The sequence below is a fragment of the Mixophyes fleayi genome, chromosome 12, assembly GCF_038048845.1.
Source record: "Mixophyes fleayi isolate aMixFle1 chromosome 12, aMixFle1.hap1, whole genome shotgun sequence".
Lineage (NCBI taxonomy): Eukaryota > Metazoa > Chordata > Amphibia > Anura > Limnodynastidae > Mixophyes > Mixophyes fleayi.
In genome coordinates, this window is record NC_134413.1 from 75,903,696 (window position 1) to 75,920,045 (window position 16,350).

General features: G+C 39.4%; 1 protein-coding gene across 1 annotated transcript; it reads left to right on the forward strand.

Annotated features, from left to right (window-relative positions):
• The first annotated feature begins 299 nt into the window (after positions 1 to 299).
• LOC142108379 (angiopoietin-related protein 5-like) lies at positions 300 to 15,106 on the forward strand. Its single transcript, XM_075192003.1, has 6 exons — positions 300 to 318; positions 3,352 to 3,504; positions 13,255 to 13,346; positions 13,581 to 13,701; positions 14,475 to 14,660; positions 14,805 to 15,106. The coding sequence occupies exons 1-6, from the start codon at positions 300 to 302 to the stop codon at positions 15,104 to 15,106; spliced, it is 873 nt and encodes a 290-aa protein (XP_075048104.1).
• Positions 15,107 to 16,350: the final 1,244 nt, after the last annotated feature.

Sequence of the window (16,350 nt, forward strand, 5' to 3'; positions counted from 1 at the left end):
ATTGTTTTCTCTTTTTCTCTTATAGTGTTTTACGCACAAGGGCAGCGCAAAAATTGAGGTCGTTCTATTAGATGCTACTTCTAGTAGTAATATATCACAGTAGAATAAAAAAGAAAAGCAGTACTACTTCCAACGAAGGCGCACTAAAGTCGTAAATATCTTGTCCAATACTGGGAAATTATTCCATATCATTGAGGGGATTGTTGAAGATGGATAATACATGAACATAACTCATAAAACCAAAATGTTATTGATATGCATTAAAAATGAATTTAATAATTAAAAAGCGAAATATTAAGATGTCGGAGTCTGGGACAGGTAGATGAGATGGGAGTACACATGAGAGTGTAGTGGTGGTAGAATCACCTATATTTATGTATCTCCCTATCCACGATAATCACAGTGAGAATCCCTAATTAACCATCAAACATGATCAAAACCTGCACAGGTCATCTGAATGAATAAATATTTATATATATTACACATTATGTGTTAGTAACACAGATATCTAATGATGTATATAATTAATACAGATGAAGTTCCTGAATGTAAGTTCTGTTTCTATGTCCTTAAATGATGGTAAATATCTGTTCAATATTGTGACGATCAACGGAGTATTCGTGATACCAGTTTACTTCTGAAATCAGCTTATTTGTTATTATTATTATTTTTTATTGGTAGAAATTACACAAGTTAGCTTATAATGATGTTTCTCATAGTGAGCAGAGAGAAATGTATGCGTGACCGCGCATACACATGTTCGGGGACACGATCGCGATCCAGGTAAGTATATCAGTTTCACAGATCCTCAATGAACAGTAGAAAATAGTATATATCTATATCTGTATATTTTCAGGTGTGATCTGGGTTTAGTAATTATCAGCCCCACATATACTAAATATTCCTTCTATTCTCACTTAAAAAGTGGCCGCATATAATTTTCCGGCTAGCTGGTCACCCTTTGTAAACTGTGTTATATAGGGTTATTATTCACTGACCAGCTATGGCAAAACGGATGCTTAGGAGAAATATATATATCTCAAATTACTTTGTGTGTATTCACATTATTTCATTGAGGGGCTATGATTAAAGAGTATTGAGCATATACATTTAGCATTCACCCCAGAGAACCGCTTGGTTCTGTAAATAGCAGCTTTAGTATTATTATTGAGAACGTGTTCTAATATTTCAGATAACTACATTTATAACAATCTAGTATTCTGCTCACATGAGAGGGCTGTGTTAATGTGCATAGCTCAAGTCTGATTACTAAGAGCATTAACATACAAAGAGAAGGTATTTTTCAACTTCTGTTGTTATATTGTATCAATTAATTGTATCTGTGGTAAGATAGGGTTAATGCCATGTAAATTGCTAATGTTCTTTTCACATCGGTTCATTGAGAGACTTTCATAGTTAAAGTATATTAAGCATATGCATGTGACATTTAAACGACAGCCGCTTAGTTATATAAATAGCAGTTTCAATATTATTATTGAAAACGGAATGATGTTTGTATCTAGTAACAAATAGCTGCATTTGTGATAATCTAATCTGAGGTTTAGCTCCTGTAAAAGGGCTGTGCTGGTGAACTGCAGCTCTGGTCTAATTACTGGAAACATTCACAAATACAAAGACTGAGTTTATCAGCTCCTTTTGTTATATTATGTCAATTACTTATATCTGTGATAATCTAGGATTAGTACCCTGTAGAAAAAGCTAATCCTTTTAGGCAGAATTCATATTATTAATCAGAAAGGGCTGTTATAGCCAGCTACACGTTGAACTCCCTGACACACAGGCTCCTTCTAAAAACTACACATACACCTGACATACATTTCACTATTAGCTTCTACTAGGAGGCAACCCAATTCGGGTTGGGTATTTAAACTAATATCCACCAATGAGCTCGATATAATTTGATTGACACAATTTTCAACCTATCAATTAAGATTTTTAAAAGTGTTTGCTATAAGGTCACAGGAACAAATATATAAAAGACTGTTTCTTGATAATTGATTACTCAAATATTTTTGGAGAGAGTCCAAACTTATAAACATCTAGATAAAGAGAATATATAAAGTAACATAATATGTAAGGTGCATTTAGAATATGTATGTTGTTTATTATCTATAGATATCTACATAATGCTGTCACCTGTACCTAGAAGTTATTGTTTAAATCACTATAAAATACATCTAATGACATACCAGGATAAATTCACCATATTCATTTCGATATATATATCATCCCCCACAGTCCATTGTTATTTGTAATCAGACTATTTTTTTGCAGCCACAAATCCTTGCTACTTTTACACGAAAATATAAAAATAATTTTAACATAATAATAACTCATAAATATAAATAAATATATGTATAATATATATATATTTATATTGTTATTTGTAATCAGACTATTTTTTTGCAGCCACAAATCCTTGCTACTTTTACACGAAAATATAAAAATAATTTTAACATAATAATAACTCATAAATATAAATAAATATATGTATAATATATATATATATTTATATTGTTATTTGTAATCAGACTATTTTTTTGCAGCCACAAATCCTTGCTACTTTTACACAAAAGTATTTTTATATTTTTGTGTAAACGTAGCAAGGATTTGCGGCTGCAAAAAATAGTCTGATATCAAATAACAAAAGAGGGGGATGAGTGTCATTAGGTTGAAGATAGCAGCTTCATGTTTGTCTTCATCTAAAAGATTTATCTCTATAGTTTAGGGTTGTATACCTTGCCTTGTCACCTTAGCCTTGCCGCTAAGTAAATATATATATATTTTATTAAGATAATGCAATCTTAACAGATGGGGATGGGGGGTTTTGTATTGTAGACACAAACACTGCAATATTTATCTTTATCCAACTGCTCATGTATCAGGTATGAAGCAATAATATTGGTAAACATTTTTTTTTAAAATAAATGTGTTCATTCATTTATACATTTTGTACTGTATATAACTGTTTAATAAATATATTTATCATCATTCTGTTTCTGCAATGTCAAGTAAAAGCAAAGGTCTATACTGCAAAATGAAATTGTTAGTAAATCCTTTTATCGTTATTATAGAAAATGAAAGAAAAATGCTTACAACGAAAAATTCTACTATTAATTATATTACTTCCATTTTATTAATATGTACATATTTGTTATTATTACACATTACACTCAATCCATGGTCTCTGCACATGGTATAGTTCTACATAATATTTTATATAATATTTTTTGCACATCATACCTTTGTACTTTTCAGTCATTTTAGTCAGTCATGAGCATCCCTTCTCCTATTTTTTTTATTTTGTTTTCCCATTCTATCTATGCATAGCCTCTTTGCTAGATGCTCAACTTGGTTCCCAATTTGAGGGTTCCACTGGGGGAGGGGTGGGGATGTCCGAGCGCCCAAAAGCCGCAGGGGAGGAAGGCCCTAGTTGTGCTGTAAAGGAAACAGGTGAAAGAATGGGAGGGACAGCTCCAAAAGGTGAGAGGACCAAGAGAATGGTGACTACCTCTATCCCTTCCGCACACCTTGTTTTACGACCAGCACCTGTAAAACAAGAGAGACAGCCCAAAGACAATTCCTTCCCAACACCCCAGATACTTACTCCAACCCGAGGGACCGCTATGGACCGCATCTTGCTTCTCTTCACATGAATCACTCCCATGTCCTGAGACGCTATACCCCACAGGCCTTCGCCCGCGGCCTGAGCCCTGGCTGTTAAGCCCGCCTTGTGCTGGGGCTCAGGACTTAGGTGCCCTTCTGGACGGATGGAGGGGTTCTGTAAATCAGTCCAGACTCTACTACTTAACTACCAAGGGACCGAGTTTCCCATACATTACTTCGGGACCTAGCGTCCTGCTAGACCTGGGCCGAATGCCCACTATCAACTATCAGGGCCTATTGCCCTACTAACCATCAGGGATCTTCTATCCCTCTAACTGCAAGGACCCAATGTCCTGCTTCACTACAGAGCAGCCGCCCTGCTACACTCGCAGAAGCCTATAGCTCCCCTCGCCAGAGGCCTCTGCCTCTCTACAATTCAAAGGGCCTCGTGCCCTGCTACGCTCCAAGGGCCTTGCGCCCTGCTACTCTCCAAGGGCCTTGCACCCTGCTACGCTCCAAGGGCCTTGCGCCCTGCTACGCTCCAAGGGCCTTGCGCCTTGCTAGCTCTCTAGGGCCTCGCGCCCGCCTAAGTAACCAGAGCCTTGCTCCCTCCTAAGTAACCAGGGCCTTGCTCCCTCCTAAGTAACCAGGGCCTTGCTCCCTCCTAAGTAACCAGGGCCTTGCTCCCTCCTAAGTAACCAGGGCCTTGCGCCCTCCTAAGTAACCAGGGCCTTGCGCCCTCCTAACTGACTAGGGCCTTGCGCCCTCCTAACTATGGTGACTTGTGCCCCGCTAAGACTCTACCTATGTGGGGTGTTATACCCCTCCTAACTATGGGGCCTTGTGCCCCCCTCGCTTAACTATGGGGCCTTGTGCCCAATGAACACCTACAGTGGCCACCCCTAGCTGTGCCACCGGCCTAGTGCCTGAATGGTGCCCCCGGGCCTTGTGCTCGACCTAATGGAGTATTTTATACTCACCTGCTCGGCGCAGGAAACTCAACTTGACTAGACGTCTTTGGGTCTTCCAGACCCTCCAGCCGCCGGTGACTCTTCTCCTGTTCGGCGTTCCTGGAGTCTTCTTGGCGGGAGCGCTCTTAGCCCTTACAAGGGCTCCCCGCCGACGTTCTCCTCACTGGCGTCCTCTTCTTCTTCTTCGGGCGGCAGGGTAGCTCACAGCCCTTACAAGGGCTCCCTGCTGCTCCCACCGGCGTCTCCAGCGATGGACGTCAATAGATGTCCTCTCTCTTTCTCTGCCGCCACCGGATTGCCGCAATGGCGGCGCCCGGTGGCTTATAAAGCCGTGGGCGCACCAACGTCATCAGCCATCGCCGCAATCCCTTATTTGCTCACGGCGAGGTGATTGGCTCGCCGGTCCGGCCACTGATTGGCCAGCAGCGGGAAGCGAGCGAATCAAGGCTCGCTTGCCTGCTGCCCCTAGGACCTGCAAAGGAAGAAAAGGGCTCTGCCTTCTGTCTTCGCCCTCTTCAGGGGCAGTTGGACCACGGGGCAATCCTCCACATTTCCCACCTTTTCCGTTGTGGTCCCCACAACTAACTTCTCCTCCTCGGCGTCCAGCTCCAAGAGTCGCTTATCGGCCCGCCTTTTCCAGATCCTCCTGGACAGAGCCCCCTCGCTCCCCAAACGGACGGATGTCGACTGATTTGCCCGATTATTGGACGAAAATGCTCCAGTGTGTACCTAGCCTTAAACTAATCCATTCCTAACTGCATTTCCAACTTCATTTAGCACTGCACTCCATTCCAGCCCCTCCGCTCTGCCATCCACCGCTGCCACAGTACCACGTTTATTTCCTCATTTGTTACCAGTCTACAGCATTTAAGACGTGCTGCTCCAAACAAGTTAGATACACTCCCAAGCCCTATAATAATAGCCAATAATCTACATGTTTCTGACTTTCTCTCTAAAATCATCTGTACATCCAATCCTAATAGCCTTCCTCCAAATAACTCTCTGCCACTGCTAATACCTCATCTACCCTCTATATTCCAGGTTTCTTGTGTCTGCCTTTTCCCTGAAGAATGTAAGTTCTCACAATAATGTCTCTCTTAGGCTAGGTACACATGGGAGATTTTTCCTTCAATAATTGGGCCAATCAGGCGACATACGACCATTCAGTGGGAAGTTGGGTTAGTGCGTATAGTGACACGATGGTCGAAGGTCGTCCTAAAGTCTCGATTGTCGGCTCATTTGGTTTGTCGTACTATTTAATATTTTCCTCCCAATCACCTAACGATCATGGTGTGTGTATAAATTTCAAATCGATCCACGAGCAACTGCTGATACTTCCACGAGCTGCGACTCGTTTTGGGGCATGTGTATGTAAATTTGTGATGCCTGTTCCTGTCCCACATTTGCGGTTGCGAACGAACACACACTGTACACAAGTATTTTGCTAACGAATGTATGAAGATAAACGTGTTCCCTTCTCTTTGTATGAGGTTTTGGGTGGCTACTATTGAATATGTAGAATTATTAATCTCCAGTAATTCATTGTTGCAAAAACAAACCTCGTTTCAATGCTGTTAATTAATTTTTTTACGCAAGGCATCCTATAGCTAGGTACACACTACAGGGTATTCAGCTGATTATTGGACCAATCACCCTGTAAGCCCTAGGCTCCAGCGGTGCCGCGGCGCTGTCACAGGGGTGCCATGGCCAGGAGGACAAAAAGAAAAACCAATCCAACAGCGCCCGGGACCCAGCATCCTCCTCCCTCCTCGCTTCTCACTGAATGTCGGGCGTGACGTCATCACGCCCGACATTCAGTGACAAGCGGCAGGGGTCCTAGGCACCGCTGGATCGGTAAGCAGAAGAAAAGACAGAAGAAATAAGGTCAAGTATGGTAAGTAAAGAAACAGAGGGGAATGATGAAAGGAAACAGCAATGGCGGGGAAAAAGAATGAAGGAGAGGGCAGAGCGTGGATGCAGAGGGGGCAGAGGGAGGATGCAGAGGGGCCAGAGCAGGGGGGCAGAGCGAGGATGCAGAGGGGGCAGAGGGAGGATGCAGAGGGGGCAGAGCGAGAATGCAGAGGAGGCAGAGTGAGGAGGCAGAGCGAGGATGCAGAGGGGGCAGAGCGAGGGGGCAGAAGGGGCAGAGCGAGGATGCAGAGGGGGCAGAGGGAGGATGCAGAGGGGGCAATGCGAGGATGCAGTGGGGGCAGAGCGAGGATGCAGAGGGGGCAGAGTGAGTGGATGCAGAGGGAGCACAGAGTGTGTGGATATGAAGGAGGGCACAGAGTGTGTGGAGATGAATGAGGGCACAGAGTGTGTGGAGGTGTAGGAGGGCACATAGTGTGTGGAGATGAAGGAGGGCACATAGTGTTTGGAGATGAAGGAGGGCACATAGTGTGAGTTAGCTGTAAATTATTGTTTGACAAAAATATAATTGAAAAAAATATATAAAAATATTCTTTTCCCTTGAATTTATGTGTACTATTTTTACATACAACTAAATAAGTATTTCTGTCCTGACCTAAATACTTATTACTTTTTTTTGCCCCAACTACTTATAAAACGGGACTGCTCTGTAATTATTTTGGAGGGGTGCTTCGAAAAAATTATGGAGACTCTAAGGTTAGAGCGAACTGCAAAAGTTTGGGAACCACTGTTATAAGTGACTGTTCAGCCCGATATTGCATTAGTGTGTACACTGCAACACTGAACGATTATCATTACAAAGCACATTGTATTGTTTCATTTGATTTTTAAACCAAGCTAAAAAATCTCGTTCAAGGACGGAACAATCTTCCTACAGTTTACAGAGTTGATGGTTATGACAGATGAAGAGCACAGATCTGAAGGAAAATCTTGTAAAAGGTGTATAGTGTGTACACACGAATCAGCTGCTGATTGGGAGTTTTTTCTTTGTTTCAGTTGTTGATAAAAGTGTTGTAGATAACACATTGGGAAAAAATTTCTGTAGTGTGTACCCAGCGGCTGAGTTCAAAAGGGTAAAAGTGTGTAGTCTTCAGATGTATTTCAAACAACCTTAAAGACCTTTTGACAGTGCTTTTCGTTCCAGATAAGCAAAAGTTGGCTGTTTGCTTTTGTGCATAAAAATGATTTACACTTTCAAGGACACATCCTACAAGGTCTGTCTTAATGTTTGTTTTTAAGGTAATATAAGTGAAAGCAGATGCATGCTATTGTAATGTCAACTCACATTCATCATTAAAATTAATGAATATAGTTCATTTGCTATAAAAAAAAAATATTTTTATAAAATAACATAGCAGTCTACTTATTTATTTTTCAAAAAATTAAATGTGAATTTTTTAAATCTTCGAGAACTTAAGAAGAAATTTAATTATAAAATTGTAAGAAGCCATGGAGACCTATTAAACCATACTACTATCCCAATCTGTGTTATATATTTATGTGAAGCAGGATTTTATAATATAAAACTTGTACGTGGTTGGATGTATGGAGCAATGTAAATTTGTATTAGTTTTTTGTAATATATCATTTAAATCTAATATCTTGTAACCAAGGAAGAATTGTTTTTATATACCCATTCAGATATGGAATAAAGTCTGAGTAATAAGTATTATTGTGACCACAAACCATGGATCGGAGAAAGCGATATATAATAATATTATTTATACGTATAAATAAAGATTTTTATATTAATTATATGCATATTAAAAATTAAAGATTAGAAATTAAAAGAATACAAAATTATATAGTTGATACACATATCGCTGGAATAATTTATTTTATTTTGCGTGTTTACAAAGCTAAACAAACCCAAAACAATTTGGGCTATGATATATATTAGTTACCCCGATATATTAGATCATACTTGCCAACATTTTTTTTTTTTTTCCCGGGAGCTGCTAGTAGGAGGTAGGCGTGTAGGGGGCGGGGCCCCGAAAATTGCTTCATTTTAGCCATGCCCCCATTACGTAATGATGCAAATTGCATCAGTTTACAGTGGGGGCGAGGCCAAACACAGCGATTCCCGGTCAATCGCGGCGTTTGAACCGTATTCTGACCACTTCTGGGCAGATCAGGGAGATTGCCACACTCTCTCGGGAGTCCGGGAGACTCACGCAAAATGCGGGAGTCTCCAGGACGTTCCGGGACAGTTGGCAAGTATGTATTAGATTACATCTTAATAATTTGCATTTGATGTGTTTACTCAGCAGCACATAAAGACTTACATGGCCCCTCAATATTAAACCCATACTTGCAAACTCTCCCACAATGTCCAGGAGACTCCCGAAGTAGGTCTCCCAAACTCCTGTGAGAGCAGCGATTCGCATTATTTTGGCCCCCGACCCACAACCCCTGTTTGGGGTTTCCCGGGGCTCCATAACTCAATGACGGCAAGTATGATTAAACCTGTGTTCACTACTATTATGCCTTGGACTGCCAGATTTACACTGAAAAATCTATTACTATATAAAAAATTTTTGGTCTATAAAATATATAAATTCAGACTGCATTTGCTAGTCATTATATTCTATCTAACATATATTTTTTATATATTTCATATATAACTGTAGAAATCTATGAAAACTTTATGTATCATTATTTGATTTTCATTTATGTGTTTATACACTGTCTTTTACAAAACTATTTCAGCATAGAAACAAATAAATAAAATCTCCATGGTGGTAACATGAATTGTATTTTTTTTCTGCAGTTGGAATACGTCAAAATGATAGAAAGATAAAAGAAACAAGCAAACTTCGCAATCAAAATTTGTCTCTCTAGCCAGGCCACATTTGTATATTTCTTTTTTTTTCATTTAATTTTGCTTAATTTTGCTTATTTTTTGTTTTGCTTAAACAGTGCAGAATTGGCAGGACATTGTTTCATTGTTTATAGAGATTTTTAGTCCAGATATAAAATCACGATCGTGAAAAAGTGGAGATGTTGCTTATAGCAACCAATCAGATTCTAGCTATCAGTCACTTAGTACATTCTACAAAATGACAGCTAGAATCTGATTGGTTGCTATAGAACTCACTCACACCAGTCTCTGCCCCATTAGGGCTTATAGTCTAATTTCCCTAACACATACACACACAGACAGAGACAGAGACTAGGGTCAATTTGTTAGCAGCCAATTAACCTACTAGTATGTTTTTGGAGTGTGGGAGGAAACCAGAGCACCCGGAGGAAACCCACGCAAACACAGGGAGAACATACAAACCCCTCACATTGAACTCATGACCCCAGGGGTGTGAGGCAGAAGTGCTAACCACTACGCCACCGTGCTGCACTACTAAACTCAGCAAGCCCTGACAGCCCCAAACTGCTGGGGTATGCTGGTGCTTACAGAACTAAACATGCCACCATACCCATCGCTGCCAGAGCATACTGGAGCTTGTAGAACTACATGCATCAGCATGCCTTTGCTGGGACCTGTAGTACCACACAGAAAAGTACAAGAAAAAAAAATACACCCACTCCACAATGGAAGCCCTTTAATTTAAATGAACACTTCCCAATCCCGTGTTCTCCAATTTATTATATTCTAAACCCTAAGGGATGTTATTCTTTCTTCTTATTTTCCATCTTCTATTTTCTCTGGGCATCAAAAGGTTAATTTAAAAAAAACCAAAACAAAAAACGTTTAGAGGACGGGAACTTGCTCTTTAAAGAGCCACGATGCAAAAGACATACCGGGCGCCTGTGCGCAAGTAACCACAAGAACAGCTTCATTTAGAACGGTTAGAGCGTGAGACAACACGGGATCTCAATGAACTTCATAGCTTCATTCATAAAATAATTCCCAGAATTTTAAATTGTAATTACTTTTTTTTAGACTAATACATTTTTTAAAAAAAATATTAATATAATTGTACAGTATACTGTATATTATTCTAAAATATTGGTACACATTTTATGTAACCTGGGTACAATCATTTTATTATTAATGAGAAGAAATAAATAATTGCATACAGGGATAACAAATCCTATATTATGCTAATGTTAACTATAAGATAAGGTTTGGGGATCAGACCTGTCCTAGGTATACTATTATACTGATTAACTGGTGGTCTCCACCCATTAATGTGTTGCTATTTAAGGCTGGTGCTTCTATCAGAGTGTAGCTGTTCAGGGTTGTGAAGCTACTCAGTAAGATATTTATGTTGTATTTGTTCAATTGTTCTCTGGTTCTCTGATTCTCTCTCTCTCTTATTGTTTATGTCTCATTCTCCTTCTTATTCTCTCCCTCTCTCATTCTCCCTCCCTCTCCCTCTCTCTCTCTCTTTCTCTCCCTCTCGTTCTCTCTCTCAAGCACTCTTTTATTCTCTCTCTCTCATTCTCTCTCTCATTCTCCCTCTTTCTCTCATTCTCTCTCTCTCATTCTCCCTCTCTCTCATTCTACCTCTCTCTCATTCTCCCTCTCTTTCTCGCTCTCTCTCTCTCTCCCTCATTCTCTCTCTCTAATTCTCCCTCTCTTTATCTTTCTCTCTCTCTCATTCTCCCTCTCTTTATCGCAATCTCTTTATCTCTCTCTCATTCTCTATCTCTCTCTCTCTCTAATTCTCCCTCTCTTTATCTTTCTCTCTCTCATTCTCCCTCTCTTTATCTCTCTCTCATTCTCTCTCTCTCTCATTCTCCCTATCTTTATCTCTCTCTCTCTCTCTCATTCTCCCTCTTTATCTCTCTCTCTCTCATTCTCGCTCTCTCCCTCTCTCTCTCTTTAATTCTCCCTCTCTTTATCTCTCTCTCATTCTCCCTTTCTTTATCGCTCTCTCTTTATCTCTCTCTCATTCTCTCTCTCTCTCTCATTCTCCCTCTTTATCGCTCTCTCTTTATCTCTCTCTCTCTCATTCTCTCTCTCTCTCTAATTCTCCCTCTCTTTATCTCTCTCTCATTCTCCCTTTCTTTATCGCTCTCTCTTTATCTCTCTTTTACTCTCTCTCTCTATCTCTCTTTCTCTCTCTCTCTCTCTCTCTATCAAATGTTTGTTAATGTTTTGCAAGATATTTTATTATAGGTAAAATAAAGTATCAAAGTATAAATTTGGCCTAATTTATTTGTAAAAATATTTACTTATACATGACTGTGCATAAAATATCATTATAATAAATAAAATGAAAACATAAACTTATGCAATTAATATAATTTTTTTTAGGCACCTAAAAATGAAAAACATCAACCTGTGCAGATGTCTATTATTGCTATGTTTATTTTACCTGCAAATTACATCTACGGTAAGTGCAATCTTTTATAGAGTTTCTTTTATATGTGATGAACATTCAGGACATGGTTATATCTTACATTATCTGTATGCAGTAGATTCTCCTTTATTTCACATTTTACATTTTCACCACAACTATTTGTATCTTCTGATCAGAGAAATCCAGATGTACCAATCCCAAATAGAGCCTATATTGTTTCATTATGTCTTTATTATTTAAAAAAATATACCAATTTTGTCAAAATAAAATCAGTATAAATAACATTTTTAACAATATTATGTTCAGTTTTTATTTAAATAAAAAGAAACAACATATTTATGTAACGGTTAAATTTCTGCTATTTTATGATAGATAGACTGGTGTATATAGAGATAGATAGATAGATATGAGATAGATAATATGAGATAGATAATATGAGATAGATAGATAGATAGATATGAGATAGATAGATAGATAGGTTTATGTAACTAAAAAAATCTATACTGTTTTTCTACCAACAGGATGCAGGAACACAGGCAGTCCAAGGTAAGCTATATTTATATATATATACAAGTTAACCCATGCATGATACTCATGCATTCTAGTCAAATCAAGCTACTTAAGGTGTTAAAAATGTTCTTGTCATGCATTTGGGCCTAGCCCAGGCCTCCTCAGGGGAAGAGCGTTACTTCCTGATGCAAGCGCCCTTTTTTAATGTGGTTTTGTCCACATGTCACCACCTCATCATTTTTCTCCATCACCTCATCCTTCATCTTCATCGCCACATCCTTCATCAAGCTACTTAAGGTGTTAAAAACTCCCCACTGTCACCCCCGGCAACCACCAACCACTCCCAACTGTCACTTCTCCTTCAAGAAACATATAGGTCAGTGTATAACTCTGCCCAGCAGGTGGCGCTGCAGCTTTTTTTTTTTTTTTTTCACACACGCCACTAGGCATTTATATAGTAGACTATGGATAATGATCTCTATTTGGAAATATCTTGTAAACATTTACAGTGAATAAAAACATTTCATTTTGTTTAATGGACTGTTCTGGAGATTGTTTCAATCTCAATCTATACTTGTACAATCACAAACATAGGAACGAGAATTTTGCACTAAGTTGAGGACAAATGTTTCTTATATATTCTATGTATTAAAGTGACTACGTAATTTGAGCAGCATGTAACTGTGTTGTAGATGTCTCTGGGGCAGTCTTTGTATTGGCATATAATGATGTTGCTGGTTTGAGCAGTAGTGTAGTTCACCTGCATATTGTACGTGCATCTTTCAAGCATTTTAGCAGAAGTGCAACATTTTATTTGCATTTGTTGTACTTTGCTCTAGCTATCTAACATTTACGTGCATGAAAGCGCTAAACATAGTATTACACATTCAACAGGCATAGACATAGACGTCTGGAACCCCAGATGGTATAAATACTATTACCTTGTTCTGTAGGACTTGACTGCTCAGACATCTGGGCCAGAAACAAAGCTTCAACCAGCGGAATCTACACAATAAAACCAGAGGGCGCCAGCACCTCTTTTCAGGTGAGACAATCGACAAACCCTGGATTAGAATCCTGAACGTGATTGTTGCACTGATTGGTTAAAAAGAATCAATACACTCTCTGCAGAATGTCTGACATATATTTATGGCATTTGTATAATATATACATATGTATTTAAAATAGCTAATAACTGTTAAAATATAAAGAGCTGCTTAAAATCATTACAAAGAATAAGGATTGAATGAAGAAAAATCTCTGCTGCTGCCCCCTGCAGGTGTTCTGTGAAATGACAGCGGCTGGCGGTTGGACTCTTATACAGAAACACACTGGAGAGGACGGACTGTCCTTCCAGAAACTGTGGGCTGACTATGAAAACGGCTTCGGGGGTCTTGGAGGTAAGCAGCGTAGAACGTCGCCTCTAGATGACATTATTTCTTTGCCTGTAACAATTTATCTAGGTATAGATAAAAGGTGTTACACTATTCTCAAATTAATATATATATATATTATATATATATATATATATATATATGTATATACATATATATATATATATATATATATATATATATATATATATATACACAAGTTAATCCATGCATGATACTCATGCATTCTAGTCAAATCAAGCTACTTAAGGTCTTAAAAAGGTTCTTGTCATGCATTTGGGCCTAGCCCAGGCCTCCTCAGGGGAAGAGCGTTACTTCCCGACGCATGCGTCCTTTTTAATGTGTGTTCATGAGGTAAAATTACCTCACGAAAATAAGTTTGACCCCTCAACTCGTAAATTTAGCCTTTACTACCCCTCCCACGGGGGGAAGGGGGGATGATGGAAGTTAACTGACTTCACTATTCTAATTTTTTTGTCAAATAATGTCAGTATACCAAATTTCAGGTCAATTGGATGAGCCCTTTCTGAGAAAATAGTTTTTTCCACACACACACACACACACACACTAACACACGCCGCTAGGCTTTTACTTTTATATATTAGATAATGCTAAGAATTTAGTAGGTCAGTGTATAACTCCACCCAGCAGGTGGCGCTGCAGCTTGTTTTTTTTTTCCCCACACAGACTAACACACGCGCTAGGCTTTTATATTATAGATATCCAACTGTATCCAATAGTGTCAGATTAAATGAATGGTTTATTTGTTGCTGTTGCAGGTGAACACTGGTTGGGACTCAAATATATTTATCTTCTGACGCATCAGGGACACAGGTCCTGTAAGCTGCGCATAAGCACTGGAGACTTTGCGGGTAACCAAGCCTACGCGGAGTACAATCCCTTCAGTGTTGGCGATGCCAATAACTTCTACCGGCTCTCAGCAGGAACCTATTCCGGCACAGCGGGTAAGCGGCCAGAGTTTATCTATTCTTCCTGGGTGATACAATGTAACAATATGTGGGAAGGGTAAAGCTACAGGACCAGGAGGACACTGTTTTAAATTGGGCTTTGTTAAAAAAATAATAATAATGATACATTCCTCATTGCAGGAGATGCCTTCCGTGGAGATACCGCAATTCCAGGGTCCAATCAGCACGGTAACTTTTTCACCACCCAGGACAGCCCTCATGACAAATGTCATCCAATCTGTCTTGTTGGTGACATTCGGTTTGAGAGCTGCAGTCAACTTCGGGGTTCCGGTTGGTGGTTTAACGCCTGCGGAGAGGCAAATCTGAATGGTAATTGGCGCAGTCCACCAAATGTTATGTACTGGGCGTCTTCGGTGTCCTGGCCAACATGGAGGCCCGACGAGTCCCTGAAATTCAGCAAAATGTATTTAATTCACAGCTAAAGGAACTAATTATGTTACATATTAGAGCATTAAAGACAGAGCTGTTCAATTGTCTTCAATGTCATCAAGGGCGATGTTTCCGTATGTTAGTACAACATGCGTACACACAGGAAATACAAAGTTATGTACAGAATCTAACCGCCCTCGAGAACGATGTCCTTGTCCATTGAAAGGGGAAATTGATAGTGAAATAAAGTCCCACATTTTAAAACAAGTGGCTCGGGAAGAGAGGGTTGTAGAGAGGTAGCAAAATCTCTAATTTAAATTAGATTTATAGTTATTAGATTCTTTGGATTCTAGCTAATGAAGCTAAGTGTTTTTAAACTCTGACTAGCGATCTTCTAGAGGATAGGGTCTTCCATGTTCGTATAGAAGTCAAGCCTAATAATCCATAATGGAGTTTGTAAATGATCTGCAATGGATAGATTTGACCTCCCTTTGCTTAAGGGGAGATTTCTTGTATTTGAAAAATTGGGGCATATACCAAATTTAGAAGCCCTGGGTCGCCCCTCCACCTCCAATTTCCACCGTCTTGCTTTAATAATGCTCTGCCAATATGTGGAGTTCTTGGTACAGTCCCACCATAATTGATAAAGAGTCCCTATGCCACAGCCTCATCTCCAACATGTACCGGACATTCCTTGGACATATTGCTTAATTGGTTTTGAAGAAGGAGAAGACTGTAGTTTCAACCCACTTGACACCCATAGTGACTGCTTAGACTTAGCCCCTCTAAGTTTTTGGGATCCCCAACAGCAGGGCTTTGGTACGGAGGATGGATAGTGTATATTGGTGAGGGATAGAAGAGATGAAGGGGGGGATTAATAAAAACAGTGAATATAAAATGCAAAACAAAACATAAACTGGTTGACTACATAGCAAAAGAAGTGCAATTGAACCACACCAGAGACACGTGGGTATGAATAATACTCTGGAACAAATGTTAGTGGTTTAGGACACAGAAGAGGATTCTGGGTAGCATTCTCATACAGGAGTAAATACTTAATATAGCTATATATATGCTATATTATGGAACTTTAGGTGTTGTGGAAGCAGCTATTGTCTTACACCAACAAGGAGAGAGGAAATTCCATCTTATTCTGCTGCTCAATAAAGCCAGGGAGGCATTAATACAATAAACCTACTAACAACACATCCCGAAAAGTGTCAGACAGAATAGCCAGTGAGAAGGGAATTGCCAATCGGTGAAAAACATTGTTACTATGGTAATCTCAAACATTAAC

What these genes read in the sequence shown, in the direction of transcription:
- LOC142108379 (XM_075192003.1), top strand. An exon ending in GCGCCAGCACCTCTTTTCAG is followed by an intron (nt 13,347 to 13,580) that starts GTGAGACAATCG and finishes TGCCCCCTGCAG; the next exon opens with GTGTTCTGTGAAATGACAGC. An exon ending in CGGCTTCGGGGGTCTTGGAG is followed by an intron (nt 13,702 to 14,474) that starts GTAAGCAGCGTA and finishes TTGCTGTTGCAG; the next exon opens with GTGAACACTGGTTGGGACTC.